Source organism: Hippoglossus hippoglossus, chromosome 20 (genome assembly GCF_009819705.1).
Source record: "Hippoglossus hippoglossus isolate fHipHip1 chromosome 20, fHipHip1.pri, whole genome shotgun sequence".
In the NCBI taxonomy this organism is placed as follows: domain Eukaryota; kingdom Metazoa; phylum Chordata; class Actinopteri; order Pleuronectiformes; family Pleuronectidae; genus Hippoglossus; species Hippoglossus hippoglossus.
In genome coordinates, this window is record NC_047170.1 from 4,497,660 (window position 1) to 4,506,818 (window position 9,159).

General features: G+C 44.7%; 1 protein-coding gene across 4 annotated transcripts in view; it reads left to right on the top strand.

Moving 5' to 3' along the window:
* The window catches only part of armc4 (armadillo repeat containing 4), a 34,262-nt gene extending 25,693 nt beyond the window's left edge, over nt 1-8,569 (top strand). For 3 of the 4 annotated variants that reach the window (XM_034572838.1, XM_034572837.1, XM_034572839.1), the window contains exons 20-22: nt 1,679-1,867; nt 2,127-2,348; nt 7,868-8,569. In XM_034572838.1, the coding sequence (XP_034428729.1) occupies nt 1,679-1,867; nt 2,127-2,348; nt 7,868-8,023 (567 nt within the window). In that variant the 3' untranslated portion in view covers nt 8,024-8,569. Of the gene's footprint in view, nt 1-1,558; nt 1,868-2,126; nt 2,349-7,867 lie in introns of those variants that run through there. The other variant, XM_034572840.1, reaches the window with a different exon arrangement.
* Nucleotides 8,570-9,159: the final 590 nt, after the last annotated feature.

Sequence of the window (9,159 nt, forward strand, 5' to 3'; positions counted from 1 at the left end):
ATTTAGATAAAAAAACCCATGTGCTTTGAGTTAGCAGTTCCATAGTGGATTTATGAAAGAGCGGTGGTATATATGCATCTGGTGGATGCTCCATACCGTGAGGCTGCCTCTCCACAGACAGACACTGTGCCCTATGCCCACAGGTCCACAACCTAAACTCACTCAGTACCATACACGTAGACTTAGTAGTGAATCATTCAATTATCTTTGTTCTCCAATCAAGGAAGTATAGGCGCAAGTAATGGGGTGTATCATTAATTCACCTGGATGCAGAGGCACAGTGAGATGCTTGATTTATTTTTCCTATACATAGCAGCCATGTATGTCACAGAAGCCTGATTGCTCCAGAGAAAGGGTCAGGGCATGCTTCTACCATTCTGAGCTTGGCTTGCTCCCCTCAGCCTGAAATCACGCACAGCAGATAATGTGTTTTCTATTTCATTTCATCCTGGGCAAGAGGACGGGGGAGAGAGAGAATAGTGAGAAAGGCCTTTCCGTGTGCAGCCTCATAATGCTGCAGTTTTCAGATGTGGGGGCCCGTCCAGGCCATGAAAGAGATCTGGCTAGTCTATCGCAGCTGGTGGCTTGAGAGAGCTTCCTCTGTCGCAGGGACTCCCGGCCAGGCATCATCAGTATTCCTGAGGAAGGGCTTCCTGTGTGTCGGGGGGTCAGCTCCTGGCCCCGGCACAGCCCTCCCTGCCTTGCACTGCACACGTTGCTCATCCTCTGGCAGAGCATCACAGGCTCCTTGCAACGCACCCTGACCTGATCTTAGCTGTGAGCTCTGTATTAGAGAGGAGAACACAGCAGTACATCACCCATCTACCCAAATTGAATACTCCAACTATAAATCAGCTAACTGCTGAATTTGATGAATTACTATACAGTGCACATAATGAATTCTGTGATTACTGTACTCGATGGTTCTGTGACATACATCAGTTCCGGACACGTAGATTTGAAATGGACTCAAATTAAGCATGCTTTGTGATTTGCATCCAGGGATCCATAATTGTAAGCTTTTTGGGAAAAATTCGGTTCTATTTTCAAAGCACTGAACATTACAGACTCCGCCACCTTGATCTGTTCTTCTGTGGCCAGCAATACGGTGAGTTGTGATTTTAAACAGCGGCCTGATGTGCCAGTGTCTCTGCCCGCTCTTCCGCTGTGGGTTCCTCAGCACTCCCTACCAGCCTCTTGGTTTGGTACGCATTGCCCCATAAGTGGCTCAGAGGCCTGTGGTACCAGCTGGTGCCGTGAATTCAAACCATGAAGTATTGAGTCTACACTGTGTTAGCCCAAGGCGAAAGGTTTAAATGTTACTTCTGAGCTCTAAATTCTATGTTTCGTCTTCATTTTGACATTCTAGGGTGAGAGGAGAGGTTTACAACAGTGTCAGATTTATTGCTTGCTCATGCAAAACACAGAAGTACCGTAGAAGAGGGTGTTTTTATTTTGAAAGCACAGACAAAGATAGTCCTTCCAGTTTGGTTTGCACTGATGGGACCATGATTGTGATGCCTGAACTGACGAAAATACTTTGTTTGTCCTTATGTAGTATTCTTTGTTTTGTCTGCCTTGCTTAAATGTCCCTGCTTGCCTCCCCTCTTTCCCCATCCATTAACTCCCTTCTTGTTCATTTTAGAGAACCAACTAATAACAAACTCTTTCACTATAGGATGCAGGGGAAATTGTGCGCTCTCTTGTCGGTGGATTGGAACTGATTGTTAATTTGCTGAAGTCAACAAACAACGAAGTCCTGGCAAGCATTTGCGCCGCCATCTCCAAAATAGCCAAAAACAAGGAGAATCTGGCAGTCCTCACTGATCACGACGTTGTCCCGCTGCTGGCCAAGTTGACTAACACAGTAAGTACTGCTCACCGCTGGAGACAAACAACAAGGTTTTACTATTCAAGAACACTGCAGTGATTGTAAATGTACAAATAACTGTCTTTACAGTGGATTTTAGTTGGTGTTTTCCTACTCAATGGAGAATAAATCCAACTAATGAGAAGAACATTTGTAGATATTGCCAAGACTCTCTTGCAGAGCTTGTTGTTCTCTGCATTGTAAAGACTGCGACTATTCACAAAGGACCAATAGCATCTTGTTCTCTTCTCCACAGACTGATGACAGACTCTGTCTGCACCTCGCCGAGGCCATCGGCCACTGCTGTATGTGGGACGGCAACAAGGCATCCTTCGGTGAAGCTGGTGTCGTGGCCCCCTTGGTAGACTACCTCAAATCCCACGACAGCACAGTCCACTATCACACAACCATGGCCTTGTATCAGCTGTCCAAAGACCCCAATAACTGTATCACCATGAATGAGAAGGGAGTGGTCAAGGTGAGTTGCAGAACTATTGTAGCTGGATTTCTGAATCCTCACATCTTTTTCTCTGTAGATGATTAACACCATTACTTATTTATCTAGTTATTTGTTGCTTTGAGACTAAATCTGGCATAAACACATTGAGGAGAATGTGCTTCGGCCTCCCACTGCTGCTGTTTTAGTGATGTGTGAAAAGCTCTGAGTAATTAACTTTGAAAAGCTGTGACTGTATTCAGAGCCTTTGACCGATGGAGCAGAAACAAAGTGGGTTTTATTCGGTGGCGGAAACATGACTCCACTTTCTAGCTGTCATGGGAATTCAGAAAAGCAAACAGCTCAGTGTGTGCAAAGTGCCTTTTCTCCGGTAGACCCTAGATGCCATCACAGCACAAGTCAAAGGGCTGTAACTGGGGGTAACTGTTGCTAAGGGCTGTTCCTGGACATCAGGGTAGAATGCAACAACGATATGGCTCAGGCTAGGGAGCAGGGTAAGAGCTGGTCAAGTTTTTTCTCTTCTACATCCGCCAGCTTTCTTTATCGTGTCGGTTGTGCAGCACTCTTCCAAAGAGAAACAAGTCTCGTTTTGCTGCACGTTTTTTTTCGCCTCTCGCGCTGTTTCCACGCTCCGCTCAAGAGACTGTTTATGTTTGTCTCTGACAGTGATGAAGAGATGTTATGTTCAGATTGGGCTGTAATTGATGTCTTGTCACAGATGGTCCTGTACCCATATTTCAGAATTTTGGGAAAACATTGCTATCACTCCTTAATTCAATCATGTTTCACATAGAGAGATTTTCTCATGAGAAATCTTTTTGCGGCCACTGTGACTTTAAATGTTTTTTTCCCTCTAAATAACAACTGCAGTATAAATTATGAAGTGGTTATGCTATTGCAGCCAGATATTTTTTTCCCATGTTCGTAAAATGGCATACTTTAGCTTGATCTCTTGCTACAGTGAATGTGGTTCAACACTTGCTATAGCTGGACTGAACATTGGGTGTTCCAAAAGAGTTATGAAAGAGTTATGTCCAATTTGCAGAAGTCATTTAGATAATTGTACTACTTCTACTTTTTGTAGTTAGAACCAAAAAACTTGACAACTCTTAGTGTTTCTTAGTGTGTGTGTGTGTGTGTGTGTGTGTGTGTGTGTGCGTGCGTGCGTGCAAATGCAAGACATACCACCCTTTTTAATCTGTCTGTGTTTGCCCTTATTAATGTACCAGTTAAGGGTTGCAACACTACTCCATAATGTATTTTTAGACTTTTAAAGAGCTTAATCACCAAAGGCCACGTAACTGCACCAGCGTTGCATTTGTTCGTAATCTCAGACATGGAAACAACACAGGCAGCCTCATTGTTCAGTCTGGTCTGAGTCTCAGTCAGTCTGGACAGGGAGGCTGATATACTTACCTGCCTGACCCCGGAGGAAGCATTACAGTGTGGGAGCTGCCTTTTCTCCACCAATTTGTGTGCACTACAGTGCTCAGCTACATGATATACAAGCAGCTGGTGGGGAGAATGTGTTAGAACAATGTCCAATAGTTCTGAATGGGTTGGACATTTATCGAGTATTGATACCGGGCCCTGTGTCTTATTTATGACCCTCTGCAAAGTTTTGGACCGCTCCTTGTATTATTACAACCATATTTCAAAGAGTTTTTTTGAGGTGCCGTTGAGAAACTCTCAAAACATGCTCGGCCACATGTAGTATATGATTACGAATGAGCAAGGGTCTCTCTTACTCTAAAGTTGCTTTAGCCCACATAATGGTGTCTGACCCAGTCCCGTGCATCAGGAATTGAAAAGGACCAATATTTGTTTTATTTTTATGTCTACTTTCAAAAACCTATTAAAAAAAACAGTTTAAGTTCATGTTTTTGGATAAAGCCTTCTGTGGAATGTTTTGGATCATATCAGGCCTTGTTCAAGAAAAGGGACTCACTTGCTCGCTCTAACAGGAAATGCATACCGGGGATAAGAGAATTTTTAAGCTTAGAGATTAATCGTCCCGGCCATTTAATTTGACGTTCACTCTCGCAGTTTTATACGGATGTGCTTCATTTTGTGTCACGTACAAAATCAACATTCCTTCCCATTGTGCTTTACATTGCTTCCAAAGGACTGGGGATTGTTTGCTGAAACCATAAATCCTTGTAGACAGCTTTCCGCCAGCTATTTGTATTTAAGAGGCTCTTTCATAAGAAAAGCTTTGTGAAGTAAATTGATGAAAATTGCAAAATACGAATGGTAATTATTGGTAATTTTCAACTGAGGGTATTCCAGAGCGTGGCTTTTGCCAGGCCCTGGTATGTATTTTGGGCTTTAACTAATCTCAAAGAGAAAAAAATGTTTGCTGCCTTTGTTGCCACGAGCACACGTCTGCTGCAGCACGATCGGTGTTTGTTTTAATGTCTTTCTCTCTTAAACGCTCAGATTGCAGCAGCGAAAGTGCAGCGACACCGCGGGGGGCATGAATTACACAAAACGTAAAGGGAGGGAATAAAAACCAAGCAGAACATCATAGGTTTAAATCTGAAGGTTTGTGCGTAACATGACCTCATGTTGTGTGTGGTGAGCAGATGATACAGCCGTTGTGCGTTGTTCCGCTATAACTAACGTGTTATTGAGATCCCTGGACTGTAATGTTTTAGAGCCCTTAACTTAAGCCTCTCTCCCTCGCGCCCTGACCAGAAATACCGAGCCATATTCCTCAGGTCGAACAGGCTCAGGGTTCAGACTGAACTGCCTTCCCTTCTTTTCCTCTTCCTCTTAAGAGACACAGAAAAAGCAGCAAGTCTCTCGCTCACTGGAGGCTGCAGGGAATGTTGTTTACCTTGACTTCCCTCGCCAACTTCCCCTCGGCCCAGCTAAACACTGCTGTCTGTTTGTGCTGTTTGCCTCCACAGTGAAGTCTTGAACATGGGAACTCTGGGATTGGGGGGGGGGGGGGACGGGGTGGTGGAGCCATAAAGGCTGTCAGACCCGGCACTGGGGAATTTCAGCTTGAACTCCTGCGAGCAGAAGCGGTCCAACAGAGCGCACTTAACACCATGACACCTCCATGTGCAATAAGATGTGTGTGCATGTGTGCGTGTGTGTGTGTGTGTGTGTGGGTGTACACATGCAACAATAATGTGCAGCCCTCCCAGACTCCACGCCCGCTCTTCCTCCCTCTCCCCCATTGGCTGGGGAGGGAGGGGGGCTTGCTCCCCGTCTCCCTTCTTGGAGGTCAGTACTCTCTGGAGCTCTCTGAAGTGCAGAAACCTCAAAAACTCACGATCCAGTTTTCAATCGTGGGGCAAGTGTTCATGTTACCACAGTCAGGGAATATCCAACAAGCGGCGTATTATATTCTTCGAGCTCCCAGCTGGGAGGGAAAGAGCAGCCTTGAAAAAAAGCTAGCATAGAAAGACACGCTTATCTTAGCCTAGCTGTGCGCTTCGGGAGACCTTATTTGGCGACGTCTGAATAACATGCTATGAGGTTGGCAAAAATGCTGCCTCTGGCACTTCTCAGGCATCCTCTCTTTTCACAAAAGAGACTTGTCTAGCGAGCTGCATGTATCCTGCAGCCTGTGGATGTGAGTTTGCTTTTGGAGGTGTTTTGGATGCTATTTAAAAACCATATAAAACCTGAGGGCGCACGCTTCATATAGCCTCCTCCACACTGGTGCATTGAGAGGAGCTAACATCTTGCACTGCTGCGTGCCTTTTCCCCCACAAAATGATGTGATTGTAATCAGCAGGAAGGATATTATTTTCTCAGTTTTTGACTGGACTTATAGTGTAGCTTCACAGAGATTCCGTGCCCATGCACAAGCCGGCTCACCTCGTCTTTCATCTGTTTTCCTTTCACTGTTTATCTTTGTGCTGAAAACCCTGGGAATGTCCTCTCCCCGGCTGTTTGCTAACCACACAAATGTGCAGGGCGACGTTTTAAGTTTGCATGTAACACGGAGAGGGGTCGGGGTCAACCTCAGCGCAGACATGCATTACGATCGCAGTGATAACCTGAGACAGAGGCAGACTCGGGTTTGCTTTGAGTGCTGATCAGCTGGACAGACGCTGGGGAAATGTGGATGATGTCGAATCTTATCGACAGTGACATTTCATTTGTGTGAAACAGACAAAGGAATCTCATCACTTCCTATGTTGATATGTGGGGCCTGTGCTGAGCAGGATGACAGTTTTGAATAATGAGACAGGACAGACGTTTAGAAAATGGAGAATCACAAGAAGTTGTCGGAGTCAATCTGCTGCCGTAAACTAAATCTAAATTAGCAGATGGATGTAAGTTTTGAAGAGGCTTAGTCACTGAATCCTTTTGACGGCGACGGTGTAGATATTGTCATTTGGGTTGCTCAGCAGGATCAACAGAGATGTGGCATTGCTGCAGTGAAACCAGGGAAACCATCCAGATGGTGTTCCAACACCACATGTAAGCCTGCTGCAGCATGCTCATCATTAAGGAGATCTTTCTCAAAATCCCCTCTCATTCAGCGGGGAACAAGGCCCTTATACACATACGGGGGCTTAAAAGTGCCTCAGACGTCTCGGCGGTAACTGTATTTATCAAGGCTTCATTATGTGTAGGAGCGGGGAGCCCTTATGTGCTTAGCTGAAGGATGTGATGTTGCTGTTGCTTCATTATGGATGTAAACAAGACTACCCTAAATAATTGAAAGTGTGGCTTGGGAAACCTCAGTGGCGCACCATTGTGATTTTACCACACGGCACACATTGAACAAATTTAGATTCGTCCCTTGCACCAGGGTATTTATGCTTGCATTTAGTTTTATTTTGATTCAGCCCCTTAAACCGCCCACAAACATAACGTAGTGATTTTGCTGCAGATAAAACAGGGGGGGGAAAAAAGCTCACTTTATAAAAACACATGCCACTCAGCAGTAATTCCATTTATCCAGCGTGTTCCCTTTTTTCGCTCGGTTTTACATAATTCGCGGCTCTTTGAACGATAGAAAATCTTTTTTTAATGTTCAATTTTATGTAACCAAAAAATAAACTTCCAGAGCTTGAGATTTCTGGAAAGCAAAAGGCCCTGTTCTGCAATAAGATCTAACGAGATCCATTACACAAGCCACTAATAGACGGATACAATCTGACCTTTGGAGCAGCGGAAAGGCTGTCGAGTGGTGTGGTTCATGCTCAGGTTTTTAATGTTGAGCTCGCCCTGCATGCCTTTCATCTGAACAAACTTACAGAAGCATGTGTGCTCGCAGCTGTAACCCCTTTGCTGAGGCATGGTTGGGAAGTAGGACACACACACATGCGCGCACACAGAGGGGGCACGTGACTGCGCAGCTTGAAACTGTCACCGCACAGCCACTGTATATCTTTGCAGCCATCACCAGTGGTGGCGTGCAGTGGCTGAAGCTGACGCGGCTGTACAGTAGCCTACTCATTCAGGCGCTGGATGTTTTTCCCAAAGTTGTGTTTGTCCACTGTTGGAAAATAATAATTTAGTTGGAATCTGTTCCTCCTGCCGACTGTGACCTTTGTCTGTTTCTCCCGCAGCCCCTCATCCTCATCATGGGCTCTGATGACGAGAAACTCCAGGATGCAGCTGCTGGCTGTGTGCGCAACATCCGACTTCAGGCTCTGGCAGGGAAGATCACAGCACCCAAGAAATTTTCAGTTGGGACTGCAAAAAGTTGTGGGAAGAGGCTCTGAGCTTTATGTTTGACTTGTTAAAATAGTGCACCCCCCCCCACCCCAGGGTTATTAATATTTGCTTTTGGGCCCTCCCCCTGACTTAGAAAAACATTTCAACAGCTCAACTCAATTCCACACATTAGGAGCGGAATCAGCATTCGCCAAAATAATCGTAAACATACCAAATGTTGCAAATTTCCTGCATCCCAGGGTTTTTCCTGGCCGAAAACTAGGTGGGGGTGGTACTGAGTCGTCAAACTATACAGATAGTCCCGGAACTTAAAGGGAAAGGTAAAGTGGGTGGATGATAAGGACGATATCGCTCTCTGTCCCTACACTGGTTGCCTGTTCATTTTCGTAATGATTTTAACACCCTTTCAGTCTGGCTTTCATGTCATGCTTTATAATGTTCTCGCTTTTTAAAATTTCAATTTTATTTGTTATCAATTATTATTTGTATTTTTTACTATTCTCTACTTTTCTACTCGTTTTATCATTTACTTCATCTTTTTCAATGCATGAGTGCATCGGTCTCTGAGCTCGATCCTTTCTCTTAACATTTTGTCAATCGCTTGTAAAGCACTTTGAACTGCAATTGATTTGTTTCAAAGGTGCTATATAAATAAAGTTTGACTGATTGATTGATTGAATATTTTATACTATACTACTGATCACGGTGACCTTATGTTACCTCAGCTAAACACTCAAGGACATTGCTGAATTCTTCCCCAGACTCCGGCTATGACCCATAGTTGTTTGGGACTTCCAGCACGCAGCTTCAAGTGTGGGACTGGGGTCTTCTTGTAAATGTACTCTCTCTCTGTAATGTACTATCTTTAGTTCGTTGCTGATTTCCCCAAGAAGTTAATTCGGAACTGTAGTGAATTCTTTGATATCACTGTAATTGATTAAGGTTATTTGACATACCAGAAACATAACAGTCAGATTTTCTCTCTTGCTGTGGGTCTAATATTGTAGCATGGCTATAACCTTCCTGGGTGAAGGAGTGAGACTGGCCAGCACTTCATTCAGACCTCCTGGTGGCAAATTCAGCCCTTTGAGCACACTGCTTCAATGAGCTATACAGGCAGGATCCTGCACTATGTCTCTATGAGCCACTTCGAGTAAGGTTTTCCTCACAGTCACAAGACGTT